Source organism: Amblyomma americanum, chromosome 1 (genome assembly GCF_052857255.1).
Source record: "Amblyomma americanum isolate KBUSLIRL-KWMA chromosome 1, ASM5285725v1, whole genome shotgun sequence".
Taxonomy (NCBI): Eukaryota; Metazoa; Arthropoda; class Arachnida; order Ixodida; family Ixodidae; genus Amblyomma; species Amblyomma americanum.
In genome coordinates this window covers 426,363,901-426,379,533 of record NC_135497.1, presented here as the reverse complement: position 1 = coordinate 426,379,533, position 15,633 = coordinate 426,363,901, and the positions used below count along the sequence as shown (strand labels likewise).

The window sequence follows — 15,633 nt, the reverse complement described above, 5'->3', positions numbered from 1 at the left end:
TAAGAGGGCTCTCGCACAGTTTCCGCCCGCACCGTTAGATGACGTTCTACGTCACGCTCGCGGTATCACAGGACGTGCTACGTCCGCCGCTATGGTCGAGGGTGGCGCTGGTGAACACTCTCAAGGCTCGCTTACACCCAAGTAAACATAAATACCCACGAGAGCAGCAGATTGGACAGCCGTCGCCGTAGCTCAGTTGGTAAGAGCACCGGACGCGATATTCGGAGGTCGTGCGTTCGGATCCCACCGGCGGCATGGTTGTTTTTTCTGCTGCTTTGTAAGTAATTTTCTTTAAGCAATTTATTAATCTAAGTATTATTATCCCACTCATAAGCATAACACATTATAAAAAAAAAAAGTAACGTTCCCCTATGCAGCTTGGTTTCGGTGACTGTTGGCCCCCTTCATAAATTTGTCAAACGGGCCCCTCATTTCCTTTAACTTGTCTGCTAATAGCTTAACGAGGGTCTCGGTTCTGGCAGTCTTGATGCCATAGGTAGCATAAGAGGGCTCTCGCACAGTTTCCGCCCGCACCGTTAGATGACGTTCTACGTCACGCTCGCGGTATCACAGGACGTGCTACGTCCGCCGCTATGGTCGAGGGTGGCGCTGGTGAACACTCTCAAGGCTCGCTTACACCCAAGTAAACATAAATACCCACGAGAGCAGCAGATTGGACAGCCGTCGCCGTAGCTCAGTTGGTAAGAGCACCGGACGCGATATTCGGAGGTCGTGGGTTCGGATCCCACCGGCGGCATGGTTGTTTTTTCTGCTGCTTTGTAAGTAATTTTCTTTAAGCAATTTATTTATCTAAGTATTATTATCCCACTCATAAGCATAACACATTATAAAAAAAAAATTAACGTTCCCCTATGCACCTTGGTTTCGGTGACTGTTGGCCCCCTTCATAAATATATATATATATATATATATATATATATATATATATATATATATATATATATATATATATATATATATATATATATATATATATATATATATATATTAGCAGAAAAGGCATATGAAATGAGGGGCTCGTTTGAAAAACATATTAAGGAAACCAACGGTCAACGAAACCAAGGCACATAGGGGAATGTTTCTAATCTGTTTTTTTTTTAAATAATTTTAGTGGCAATTATTCAGTGTTAAAAGAAAATTACTTATAAAGCAGCAGAAAAAACAACCATGCCGCCGGTGGGATCCGAAACCACGATCTCCGAATATCGCGTCCGGTGCTCTTACCAACTGAGCTACGGCGACGGCTGTCCAATCTGCTGCTCTTGCGGATATTTATGTCTTGCTTGTAAGCTAACCTTGAGAGTGTTCACCAGCGCCACCCTCGTCCATAGCGGTGGACGTAGCACGTCCTTTAATACATGACAGGTAAGGAGTTTGGATCTTGGCACTGGCCTTTTGCATGGTAACAATGTAGTGATTGTCCTGATGTGCAAAAATTTTAGAAACAGAAGAAGAGATGCACGAGTGACGAAGGAGCCACTGTAAACGGCCCCGCTGACAGGACAACGAAGCGCCGTCGAAAAAGGTTGGCTGCTGGTTGTCGCTGTCAGTAGACAGTGGTTGAATCTGCGAAATCGCATGTTTAATTGCTTCCGACTCCTTTGCACCAGCTGTGTTTGAAGGGCTGGATACTGATCAGATGTGCACATTTTGCTAAGAAGTGCTTGGGATTGGGCTCGTTGGAATATCGTCATTTGCGATTAACGTCTCTGTTTGTCTCTCTAAGCCTTCCCTGTTAGCCCAAGCGCCGCAGCCTTTGAAATTATGAGTACATTTTGCGACCGTGCGTACGCGTAGTTATGATGCTGTAGACAAGAGCGCTGGGTGGTGTGCTGCGGAACGGAGAAAATGAAATTTATCACGAGCGCTCGACAGAGTAGCATAGACTGACGCCAACTCCACGAACCGTTGGCCGCTGTTTCCGAGATAATGTCTTGGTATGTTTGCGCCGAATGACAGTACCTGAAGAGCAGTTCGATTTAATTTGTTTTGCTTGTGACTACATGGTTATTTTTATTTCCAAGATTGTTTAGGTGGGTGGAACATTACAGTCGCTGATAGATCTTTATGGCAACCAAGCTATTTTTTACAAGCATGAGCATGCAAAGCAGAGAGTGCCAGTCTCTGCTTTCTTAACAAACATGCAGCCCCAACGATCAACAATTCCTAGTATCCAAACAGGGTATAGTTACGGTTGCAGCTGTTTGTTGAAAATAGATGTTAACTGTTATTTGCTGCCAGTACAGATAATCTTTGAAATGAAAGTAGTAACCGCATTATGTGTACATTAGGCATGAGAAGTGCTACATTGCCGGCATTCTTGCAAGCAAAAATTGAGTGAATGCACTTTGTTGCTTTAGATAGATTCTTGTTTGGCCCCCAACAACAAAGGGTTGCCTGCAACAGTCTGCTTTTCTATTCTCTTCAAGCTGTCTCGGTGGCTTAAGTGTTGATGATGCTCGGTGACTGGCCCTGAAAGAGATGAGCATCGAAATGCTAGATGCCAATGCACTATGCGATGTCAGCGCTTGATAAAGAACCCCAGGTTGTTGAAATTATCTGTAACTCTCCACTACAGCGTTACTCATAGCCCAAGATGTTTTGGGAATTTAAACCTCATAAATTATTTTGTATTCCTTTCGTTCGACAGCATTAAATGAACTGACATTTGTAGCTTTGCATTAGCATGTTTGGTAGAGCTGTTTCACACAGTTCGGCAAAAAATTCACGTTAACCCGCAGAGGAAGGACAGAACTCAGGAGAGGCGGTTACGTAGCATTTTTTTTCAACCGGATGAAAAGGCTCCCCCCTTTACTTGGCCGCTATCTCAGCATGCTTGAGCATGCACAGTAGACAGTGCAGCAGGTCACTGCACCAAGCGTTACTATTCACTGTGCCATCGGCCAAAGGCTCCGAGTAGTCCTTGTGAAAGCACATGACTTCTTGCATTTATTTAGCATACAACTCGGATAGTGAAGGCCTTTCATAAGCTTTCTTTCCTTCATGTGTTAACCTGCACGAGATATGCTCTGTAGATGAAAGGGACGTTGATCTCTAAAGGCACCTGCTTGACTTCCGTAAGGACATTTCAGGTGATGCTTCTTGGTATTCTAATATGCATTGCAACCTGCGATTTTCTCTTTCTATATGGAGTGAAAAATCAAATGTGGCTGATTGTGGTTTAGGCAAAGGCAGACAAGCAGGCCATTGGTCTGGCCCACCGAGCGGTAGAGGAAGAGATCCTCTTCCCGAAATCTGCCCTGGACGCCCAGCACATGCAAGACAAAGTCCAGCTTCTGGAAGCCAAAGTTAAATCTCTTGAGGACAAACTTCGGCGCCAGAAGCTGGAAATGGACTCAGTCGTCAAACTGAACAGGCAGCTTCAGGAAGCGATGCTGATCAAAATATTCCGAGCTGGTATGTTAAACTATGTTGTTTTTTGAACCATCATTTGCCAGTTGTTTGCATAAACATCTTCATGATTGTGCTTTATAAATTAGCTCATTAGCATGCCTTTCAAGGGGTTTGTTTGTTTTGTTATATATTTTTTACTTGCAAACCAGTGTGTAATTTTTAAGGTAACACAGTATGCACAAAATGTGTATGCTACCAAAATGTTGTGTTGTGTTGGGTTTAATGAAACATAGGCAACTAAGGCCATCATGCGCCAAACGCAAGGTTTGTGTGTTTGCATTAAGGGAAAGAACTAATACAAAACTTGGCTACATCGTGCCAAAATACATGCGCTTTCGAAAACATGGTCAAAAAAGCCAAATTTTGTCGAGCCACAGCGTCAAGGGAAATTGCGTTTTCTAAATTGTAATGTCTATTACGATCGACCGGCTACAAATCTCTGATTGCAAGTAGGTGCTTAACTCTAGTAGTTAAAAAGGTAATAATTATAAATTGTTAATCAGCTTAACTACCTAAAACAATTCGCTGGATTTCTGGTCTCCGCCAACACTGGTAAGCTATGCTGAAAAGCCATAGTTTTACCCCAAAAAGCCTATTTTTGAAAATTACTTGGACTTCCCTCTAACACATGGTATAGTTTTTCCAGGAAGTTTTGTCAGCATTGTGACGTATGTGCCGTGATCTTGCTCTCGCCTTTTTAAAATTGATAAGGTTTTCCTGTGTTGGGTATTGAAAAAATCTTCAGGCTTTATTTTGTTCCTTCTTTGCTTCTCTACATCCTTGTGTATACCAAACCTTGTGGTTTTGTCTTACACCACCGAAGACTGAGGAATTGCTAGGCGCGCAGCAGCTATGATACAGGTTGTGAATATTACTTTGAGTTCGTCGACGCCAAGGTTATCGAAAAATATTTTATCCAGGCTGGCCTTTTCTTGAAAGAGTTACCAGTCGGATGTAACAGTAGCTTGGTTTGGACTAGTTGGTAACAGTTCTTAGAAAACATAGCGCAAAAAGGACACGGACGACACAGAAGAGGACAGGACAGGATAGCGCCTGTCCTGTCCTCTTCTGTGTCGTCCGTATCCTTTTTGCGCTATGTTTTCTAAGGACCAGTCGGATAAGTGTAGCTGGCAACAGTGAGGTTTGCTTGGAATGATTAAAGGTGAGGATGGTATGCTGATAATTACCGGCAAATGGCTACTTGCATAAACGTTGTCCAGGATATCCCATTTAAAATCTGTAAAAACTGATGGTGAACTAAAAGATAAATCTAAGGGGTCATTTTTTCCAATACATAGGGAGCAGTACGTGGGCTTTTTGGATTCAGTAGACAGACATTATTGCATTGTATAACATATTTTAAAATATGACCTCTGCTGTCAGTTTGTTCAATTCTCCAAAAGGACGAAGGAGCATTAAAATCTCCAACCAAAAGATATGGCTCTGGTAGTTGTTTTAAAAGTGCATCCACATACTCAAGTGTTAGTGTTATATGTGGTTCAATATAGATGGAACATACCACTGTGGTTTTAAAATGAAGAACAGTGACTGCAACAACTTCATGTTCAGTCTGCAGATTTACTTCTCTAGCTGCACTACCACTCTTAACAACAAACAATAGCATCACCTCCAGAGAGCCTACTAGCTTGCTCTGCATCTGCATGTAGCAGATGCCCCCCAAATGATGTGGAAATAAGAACAAAAGCTTGAACCACTTTACCAGTGGCAGAAGCAACTTAATTTGCACCTTTTGCTACTTGATTGTATGCAGTGGTAACCCTGCAATAATTCTGTTCTTCTGTTAGCAGAAGTGGTACCTGTCGCTGAAGAGGCCAATTTTGATGTGCTGCGAGATTCGCAGGGAAACGAAGCATTACTCGGTAAGACGACTGCTTTTCAGTAATGTATGCAGTCCTTTAACCCATCTGCTTGAACACGCATTGAGACAAGTCTGAAGTAAACTTGGTCTATTGAACTTAGCCTTCTGAAGCTTAGCTTACTCAACAGAACGTGCATTGCACTTGTCAGTTGTTCTGTGTTAGAAAAAGGCAGTGTTGTAGCATCGCTTATTTTGTTGTCACCGCTGCTGCTGCATGGTGTGCAATTCTTCGTTATTGCTTCTTAGATCCTAGGAGCCTAGAGTGTTCAAACCTATATTTCGTCAAAATGTTTTGCTTCCTGTGAACACCTTTGTCATTATGGGGCAAAGCTGCACTTTAAGTTGTGTGAAAATGTCATGACTTGCAGGGATGCACTTGTGCAGCAGAGGCCTTCATATCCAATTCAAATTCATGTTTTCAAGACATTAAGCATAAATGGCACGAACAACTAAATATGCGTATAATGGAGTGTAATCTTGCTGTGTGCTCCGTCCTGTCCATTTTGTGTTGTTTTCCTTTATTTATGTTTCATGTATTACAAGTACGAATTAGAACATGATATGACGTACAAACATCAGCTTAGGCGTAGGTGAAGTCCTTGCTCTTTTGGCTGTTGAGGCCATTTATTCACAAATTTGCAAGATGTAACGAAAAGTGTACTGTTGGTATTTATGCTTAAGTGATCTTTGTTTTGGTCCTATAGCCTATAGACTTGCCGAAAAATTGAGGTCATTCTCACCTCTTGATGTCTAAGGGAGGTTGGTAACATTTTCCACTATAACCATGGCTTGTCAAAGAGGAAATATTAAGATTATGTCATACCAAGTGACTAGCAAGGTGGTGTGCACTTTTGGTGGCTCCAGGCCCCTGCAAGAGCTACTCTCACCCCTCCACATAAATGTTTCTGGTCAATCAGTGGACACTGCCCCTGCCCCCGCCATTGCAAGCTTCCACCGATCAAGCGAAACGAGCATGGTGCCTGAGCAAGCAGTGGCCCTGGGCACGCCTGCGCACGGTGAGCCTCCTCGACTGCCGTGTGTTGCCACATGTGTGTGTCATATGGGCGGAATGATCCTTTATAAGACATGCTAGCCTGATTTATTATCTTTTTGGGAACATTACCAATGTTTTCTTGCACGTCAAGGTTGCTGCTTTGCTGAGAGAATTGCTAATGAAATATTACCCGATTTGAGTGGCCCCTCAAATGACATAGCAAGTCAATCAGAAATGCACTTATTACGTCGTCTCGAGTGCAGGAATTCATGAGAACTCTCTGGCTAGCCGGAGATACCGCTTCCGAAGGCTGGAAGTTCTGTTGCAAAGGTAAGAAAAAAGAAAAGAATGCCCTTTTGGAGCAGATGCATCGTGACTCCACCACCAACTGAGGTGATTTTAGCGAAAGTTTCCTTGCTCAAATGCATGTTGCGACTCTGCTGGCCCGAAAGACGCGGGTTCGATTTCGGCTGCGACGGTTGAATTTCGATGGAAGTGAAGTTCTAGAGGCCCGAGTACTGTGGGATGTAAGTGCACGTTAAAGAACTCCAGGTGGTCGAATTTTCCGGAACCCTTCACTATTGCTTCCCTCATAGCTTAGTCGCTTTGGGGCGTTAAACACCTATAAACCAAATTAAACCGTTTTGAGCCCTACTGAGCGCGAGATGGATGGATGGATGAATGGATGGATGGATGGATGGATGGGTGGGTGGGTGGGTGGGTGGATATGCATTTATTCAGATGACAAGGTCTAGAATACAGGGGAAAAGGCAGATATGCTCTCCCTGGCGGGGCCCATGCACCCAGTTGCTAGCATGCAGCAAAGGTATCGGACATCGTACATATTGATATATACAGAACGGACTGTTCTACAAAGGAAAGAACGAAGTGCACACTTTTGCAAAGACATATTAATACAGAGAAGAAATAATGTGATATAAAAATTTCACAGATAACAACAACAGGCACCTAAAAACTTTCTGTACGCGCAGCGTTTTAATCATTCAGACAACTAAGGAGATAAGCTTTAGCATTTTGTTTGAAAGATTTCTGGGAGACACATTTCTTAATTTCTATTGCCTGTGTATGTTTGTTGAGAACACTGGGGATTAAATATAAAAGCATCTGGGTTCCATAGCTGGTTTCTTCCTCGTCCCTTGTCTTTTTTTGCGCGGTTTCAAGATGCACTCTATTAATAGTCACCAACTAGCCCGTCTCTCTCTATTATACTTGGGAATTCTGTAGTTGTCGTGGCTTAATTTGTAAGGCACGACATGCTTCATGCAGGCATGCTTCCGAGAGCTCATGCCACTGATGTTGCTGTGTATGACAGTGGCCTTCAAGTGACAGCCAGTACGGTGTCGAGTTTGGCGCAGCCTGAAACTGCCCTCAGTTGCTGGCATGATTGCATGTGCGCATTCTGTCAATGGAGAAATAGCATACTGAGACTGTAGACAAGGCGTGTTAGGAGTTGGTGCTGTGCTACTTCGCGAATTTGTTGCCACGTCTGCCTTGACCACAAAGTCGATGCATTCACAATGTCTCCAAACAGTCTGCAAGTCTTATTTTTAATATTATGTCTGAAGAGTGCATGCCTTGCTGCAGAGTTCAATTTCCGTACCTTGATGAAATCTTGAATGCGCATCATTGCCTGCTGGATTGGGTCGTGTATTCCTTGAGGTACAGACTTGCGTATTAGTGTTTCACATAAATCCGTTGCTCATCTTCTAATAAACAAGGTTATGCAACATGACAGGAAATAAAACTTTGATGCGTGTATGATTTCAAAAAGCACTGCAGATGACAGCTGCCTCACGCGGAGACAGTGTCACGATCGCAAGATGCCATCCAGTGCCGAAACGGTGCTTGATCTGCAGAAGGTCGAGAAAGTACGTGGCTGCAGCACGGAAAGGAAACCTCCTTTGACTTGGCTTCACCAGCTATATCCAGGAGGAACCTGAGTGCATGATCATATAACAGGTGTTACATGGAAGACTAAGTAATTCAAAAAAAGGCTTTTTGGATCAAAAATATGAATTTTGCAGCATAGTATTACCATTGTTGGAGGGGACCAGAAAACAAGTTAATTGTTTTAAGTAGTAAGCTGGTTAACTAAATTTCAATAATGAACTTTTTAACTATTAGAGTTAGGAGAGTTAGGCGCATAGTTATAATTACAGATTTGTAGCCGGTGGTTACTAATAGCCATAGCAGCTTTTAGATTTTCAAAAACTCGGTTACCCACAAAGCAGTGGCTCGACAAAATCCGGCTACATTGCTAAAAAATACATGCGCTTTTGAAAGCATGCAGGCAAAGCAACCTTTCCAGTGCACATAACTAGTCAAAGAAGCCAAATTTTGTCGAGCCAGAGCACCGAGCGCAACCATACTTTTGAAATTCTGAAAGCTGATGTGGCTATTACTAATGACCGGCTACAAACCTCTAATTGCAACTAAGTGTCTAACTGTAATAGTTGAAAGTTAATTATTAAAAATTATTTAACCATCCTACTACACAAAATGATTTGTTAAAATTCTCTGGTGTCCTCCAACACAGGGAATACGATGCCGCAAAAGCCATATTTTTAACCCCAAGAGCCTATTTTTGAAAATTACTGTCTTGCCTGTAACACCTGGTATGTACTCAAGTTATGTACGTGAGGCTTGATGTACATATTTTTACAAGAACAGATGTATGCAAGACATAAATTGATTAGTCTAGCCTTATTATTTCCCTTTAGGGTGACTCTAAATGATCTTTCATTGAGCCTGTGGCGGCGGTGACCACTTTTATTGCTTGTCACACGAAGGATATGTCTGATAGCCAGATGTGTTCTGCTCATGCTCGGGAGGTTTCCTTTTCGTGCCTGCTGAAGCAGTGGCTCTGCAGCCCTGTAGTTGCAGAAAAAGAGATGATTCTCACTTCTGAAGATTTTTGATTTTTGGCAACGTCTGACAGTGGCCTGTCAAAGAACATATATTAAAAGGTCATAGCACATGCCTTGCAAAGGCGTGAGCAGCTTTCGTGGCTACAGGCCCTTGCAAGAGCTACTCTCACCCCCTGCAAGTATGTTTCTGTTCAATTAGTTGACGCTGCCACTAATAAAGTGAGCTGCCACCTGCCAGTGGAGACGAGCCTGGTGATGAATGAAGCCATGGCTTGGTACACACCTGCACACGGTGAGCCTACTTAACTGCCGTATGCTGCCACACTTGTGCTTAGCCCTTGTGTTTAATATGTGCACTGTATGATGCTTTTGCAGCACTGGAAGCCTGGTTGGAAGTTTCTAAGCACAGTGGTTGGCACCGGATTTAACATACTGTACTTGCTCATTAGCATACAGTGCCGTATGGCTGCAAATCAGAGCTATACGGCTTCCACAGACTCTTTGTAGTTGAAGAAAAATTCTTCCTGGTCCAGGTTTGAACATGGGGCCAGGGATAAATTTTTTCTTCAGCTACAAGGTTTCAAAAAAGCTGTATAGCTTTCCATTCTTGCCATATGGCTGTGCTTGGGTTGATGCTACTTACTACCTTATTACAAATCTACGCCACCTTGGGTGATTCCCTTAAACATTGGACCATTAACACCCGGTTGTTATGTCAGGCTTGCTTGCAGTTAGCGGTGTGTAAGAGTAGAAAGGTAGGAATCAGCTGTGTGTGTAAGGAAGTTGGGGGCATTTAATTAAGGTGACTATTCAGTGCCAAGCTCTCCGTGGCTTTGTGTTAATGGAGGTGCCCTTCTGATGCCTCTTCCTTACCCAACAGCCAGAGCCACACTCACGATGAGCTGCCAGCAGACAGCAGCATCAAACTTGCCGGCTGTCCCTGCTACAGCTGTCAGTAGTCTTGCAAACGGTGAGCCTATTTGATTGTTGTGTGCCATGACACATATGTAGCATGTGCACTGAATGAAGGTGTGTTAGAAAGAGTGACAGTGGAAGCTCAGTTGAGCACTGTGCGATAAAGATAAAAGTGTGATAAAGATTATCATACGGCGCTTAAATCTGCTCGTTGCCATTTCTTCACCCACGATTTACCATCAATGTTAAACAATAACCCTCGTAAGTTCTGGCAGACGATCAGCCCTTCGAATCATCCTGATATACCTTACCAATGCTGAAGGAGGCAGTGTTCCTGTGGCTGAATGCGCACAAGCTCTTGACGACGCATTCACTTCAGTCTTTACTCGAGAAGAAGTTTATTCAGTCCCTGCTACTACAAATCATTCTAATACCTCAATGTCTGAAATAGTTATTAGTGAGACTAGTACCTTATCTTCACTAAGGAACCTAAAACGACTGTCAGCGTCTGATCACCTTGGTTTTATTAACAAAATACAGTAGCCGACGGGTAATTCGGACTCCAATAATTCGGACTTGTAGGATATTTCAGATCTCGATGAGGCACCCACCATCAGTCACCCCAAAGAAGCCCATACATATTCGCGATGGATATTTCGGACTTCTAAAGTTCGAAAGTTCGATTTTTCGGACTAATTTCAGTCGCCTGCAGGACAAAATCGGCCTTCTTATCGGCTTTTCGCCAGCGCAAAAGGCGCCATCTTGGACTGAGGTGGATTTGCGCTGCAGTTGTATTGGCTTGACATACTTTCGGCGCCTTTGCGTTGTGCCGCCATCGAAACGCGGCCACTGTGGTTGGGTTCCAACCCGGGTACACCTGATCAGTAGTCGAGCGCCCCAACTACTGAGCCGCCGCGGCGGGTCTCACGTTCGCCATTCGCCGTTTCGTCACTTCGGTTTCTCAGACCGCGTCGATTGAGTGGCGCTCAGTCATCACGAAGTTACATTCGTTTGCCGTTTTATGATTGCGTCCGGTGGTTCCGCCGCTTTTAACGAAAAGTGCCTTATCTTTGCGTGTTTGACCAGCTGTGTGGTGCACACTTGTGTTGTGGATAACATGGTCCCGCCGGGCTCGTCAAAGAAGTGTGGGAAGTATTCCAACTAATTGCGGTGACCTTGCTGTCTAGCGTGTACAGTGAAAGCACAACTTTGGCGCAAATACAGGCGCAAACCGTCGCCAGCAAGAGAAGTTTTCCGCAGGGTAAAATCAGTGACATTTTAAAGCCGATTTCATCTCTGTAAAGTGATGTTTTTGTACTTCACGGATATTTCGGACTGTTCGATTATTCGGACCATTTCTCGGGTCCTTTCGAGTCCGAAAAGTCGGTCGGGGACTGTACTCAAGAACACATCTGAAGATACCCATCGCATTTGTCCGCTATTTTTTCGCAATCCCTTTCATCTGGTTTTGCTCCACGTGACCGGTGCATAGCTAAGGTTGTGCCTATTTTCAAGTCCGGTGATCGTTCTTTACCACTCAATTATCGACCAATTTCATTAACTAGCACGGTTTGTAAACTCATTGAACACGTGATTCATTCGCAGGTTTTTAACTTTTTAGAACAACACATCATCTTTAAATACCAACATGGCTTCCATAAAGGGTACTCGTGCGAAATGGAACTTGCTGGTTTCATCCACGAACTTCATTAATTTGTTGATGCTGGAATTCAAGTCGTCTCTATATTTCTTGATTTTTCCAAAGCTTTCGACAGGGTACCTCATAACTGGTTATTAACCAAATTAACACTTCTTAATATTCACTCTCTCGTTATTGCATGGGTTAAAGATTTTCTCTGTCCCAGTTTTCAGTTAACCAGTGCCAATAACCATAATTCGTCTCTCAGCCAAGTACATTCTGGAGTCCCACAAGGAAGAGTGCTTGGCCCCTTGCTTTTTTTTGTATTTATTAACGATTTACCTAACTCCATTTCTTCCCAACTACTTTTTGCCGACGATTGTGTAATTTATCGCAAAATTTATACTAACGAAGATTGCCTAGCCTTACAATCCGACCTCGAGACAGTAACAGCGTGGTGCTCTACTTGGCTTACGCAACTTAACCTTTCCAAAATAAAATTTATGTCTTCTACTTACCGAATGTCTCGATTTCAAACAGCGTATTCTTTAAATAACACTCCAGTCGAGTTGGTAATCGCGTATAAATACCTCGGTCTTCACGTTCATTCAGACACCACATTAACCTTATTCTTGCATCTGCTAATCGGTCATTAGGCCTCTTAAAACATAACTTAAAGCATGCTCCCTCTCACTTCCGATTACGTGCTTACACCACTCTTATTCGACCTAAAATTGAATATGCTTCGGCTATTTGGGACTCTCATAAATCATATTTAAAAAATAACATCGAATCATTGCAGAATCGCACAGCTCGTTTCATCTACTCTGACTATTCATGTCATTCCAGCATCACAGCCTCGAAGAAACGCGCCGATAAGCAAGGTCTATATCTCCGTCGTAAAGTTGCACGCTTATCTCTTTTTCATAAACTGCATCATCACTCAACGCTTCATAATGACTTTTTTTCTTTGCCTTCCTCCATTTTTGACCGCCGCGACCATCCGTTTAAAGTTAAATGCTTGTCATGCCGTACATCTAACCATGCACATTCATTCATTCGCGCACTATAACCATAGGAAAGCTCTCCCTTCAGATGTTGCTACCACCACTGATCCGGAGAAATGTTATAAACTAATATCTGCCACTACTTCTGCGTAACATCTTTTAGTACATTGTTAACTTACCAGTGCGTTAGGTTTTTGTCTTTTATTTCAGTTATTGATAATTCTTGTTGTTTTATTTTCATGCCGTTGTGGATACAATTGTGTAACTTGTACTAATTTTACTCTGTTAATGTTACTGTTTCTTGCCATTTATGTTTTATTGTTTAATTATGTCGTTTTTTTATTTTTATTCCAAGAATCCATATGCTTTTATCTGTTTTTGTTTGTAGATTCTTGAATTCTTGGCTTATTTATTTATTTATTTTGATTACTTGCCTGTACCACCCCCCCATGTAATACCCTCAAATTGAGGGCCTTTAGGGGTATTTTGTATAAATAAATAAATAAATAAATAAATAAATAAAAAATAAATGTGTATAATGAGTGGAGTGAGTCGCATCAGGCTTAAAGCACTTTTGCTATATCAAGGAACAGTTAGTGAATTATTCTTTTTTTTCTTGGTGGCAATTTTCGTATTTACACGATTGTAAGTCAACTGGAATGTATGTCGACCCCCTTCGATCGCATTTCAGCAAGAAAACTGAGGTCGCTTAAGTTTCGCTTTTACTATCTATCCGGCTGCTGTCGGCTGTCGCGCATGGGCACATTCCAAAACAAAAATGTATTAGTTACTGTACTACTCGTCCACACTTGTGCCATCGTCCTCACTTGCACAGCCGTCGTGACTGCTGCTGCCGTCCCACAGCACGTTGTTCTAACGTCTAGCAAAATCACGCATTTCGCTAACAACCACACCAAGATGTTGTGCGGAAGAGCTGAAAATTCTGCCTCGATGCTCCCGCCACACCTGTATCGCCCGTTCCGAGATGTCGAACGCGCGGCTCGCGCGTATTTATTCGTTTCTTAGGCGTAAAGAATGACAGTCATCTTGAATGCAGCCGTGAACGAGCACTGGACGCTTATCGGACTCAGAGCACAAATAGGGATCGACGAAATACTGCGTTATAAACTTGTGAAACGTGGGCGGCAGTCATTAGATGCATGAGAAACAAAGCGAAACTACACGTGAGCGGCGTCGGCTCTTCCGTTAGCTACAGACGCGCCCTGGCACCGCAGTCGTTCCGAGTGGCGGTGCCGCCACTTTTGGAACAGTGACCCTTCCAACTGTCAACACTCCCTTGAGCATTGAGTGCACTGTTTAAAAAAAGAAAAAATTGGAGGATGCTTGAGCTTTTCCTTTAATAGTAGAACGCGATAGCGCATTGTGCTGCCTCCGCTATCTGCAGCCACATGTGGAGAGGGGTGTCCTGGTTTGCTGCTTATCAACAGCCGCCACCTACTGCCGTGCACAAAGACGGGGTGCCAGTTCTACGCATTGACATAGCAGCTGCTCTAGGCCAGCATCAAGAGGAATGCGATGGAGCAGCACAGCAAAAATTAAACCATGCTGTAGTATCCCTATTATCTCTTTTGTCGCTTTTATTTATGGGTTCATGCTTTGGTTTTGATTCTAAGCCGACCCCCCCCCCCCCCACTTTAGATTTTCAAATAAAAAAATGGCTGTGGTTTAGCTCTGGTTAAACCTTGAGTGACGCGATAGCTGCAGCTGGCCGAGTGGAACTTGCTCAGTTGAATTGCAAAGTCAGTCTTTCGCCGCTCCGTTTTGCCGAGTGTTCCTTCTTCATCTTCGGCCCCCTTGACACGGAACATTCGCACAGCTGTTGCAGCTCGATTTCGCCGGTGCGTCGCGCCGCTGGCAGCAGCAGCTGCTTCATACCACGTCATCAGCCACGGCGCCGCCAACAGCTGCTCCGCATCACGTAACCAGCCAGGTGATTGTGGAGGCGCCGCCACGGTCACGTGCTGCCACCACACTGAAGGATCTAAATGCTACAGTTATGTGGTTATCGCTACAAAATAGGTTGACTTACAATTGTGTAAATGCGGGTAGTTGGGTGTGTAGGTTGGGGGGATCATTTATTTGCACATGTGTGGGAACAGGTGTTTGTGTTAGGCGACTTTTAGATCAGTGGTAATCTTTCCTTGGTATCTTGCTACAATAAGTGCTACTAAATCATTTCTTTTCACCAAGTGGCCACAGCCACACGCATGGAAAGCTGTGGAATTTCAGCGGCCTCAGATCTGCTGGTCAACCCAGCGATGGTTGTAGGCAGGCCTGCAGATGGTAAGCCCTTTGACTATTGTTTTGCCAACACATGTTTGTGTGCATGTTGTATGAACTGATTCTGAACAAAGGATCCACAGAAGCTGTATTGTGTACGGCCACAAATGCATTGCAAGCGAAGTTATTGGCCCCATGTTTGATGCATTTCACCAGGGTTTGAGAATCATGCGCACATTTTAAAAGCCCCATCACAAGAAAATCCAGCAGCTTTAGTGAGTGTGTGTACTTACAGATCGTACAGGAAATCACTTCGACGTTTGTGGATTTAGTGTTTGTCTAATCAGTTGGAAGGAACACCCCTGTTTCATTTCTTAGTGTGCAACATGTGTTAAGGTTGAACGGCTCACGATGACACACTAATGTTTTCGCCTTCAACATATGAGCAGTATTAAGGGCCCTCTGAATTTTTTTACAGGTTCTGCTAAGGTAGACAATGAGCTAGACTTCAGACTGTCGCTGCTTCTAAAGTTCTCATGGGTGTACTTTTGTTTGTTTGTTTTTCAGCCCAACAGCTAGGAAGGGCTGCACCAAAAAAGCCTGCTGGTCGTGTTTCTAAAAGTACGTTTTCATTC

At 43.5% G+C, this 15,633-nt stretch overlaps 1 protein-coding gene across 1 annotated transcript in view; it reads left to right on the top strand.

Annotated features, from left to right (window-relative positions):
* LOC144124832 (uncharacterized) overlaps window positions 1-10,155 on the top strand; it is an 87,115-nt gene extending 76,960 nt beyond the window's left edge. Inside the window, exons 2-7 of the mRNA XM_077657738.1 lie at window positions 3,207-3,438; window positions 5,244-5,315; window positions 6,232-6,330; window positions 9,396-9,488; window positions 9,572-9,584; window positions 10,077-10,155. Of these exons, the coding sequence (XP_077513864.1) occupies window positions 3,207-3,438; window positions 5,244-5,315; window positions 6,232-6,330; window positions 9,396-9,488; window positions 9,572-9,584; window positions 10,077-10,155 (588 nt within the window). The remainder of the gene's footprint in view (window positions 1-3,206; window positions 3,439-5,243; window positions 5,316-6,231; window positions 6,331-9,395; window positions 9,489-9,571; window positions 9,585-10,076) is intronic.
* The last annotated feature ends 5,478 nt before the right edge of the window (window positions 10,156-15,633 follow it).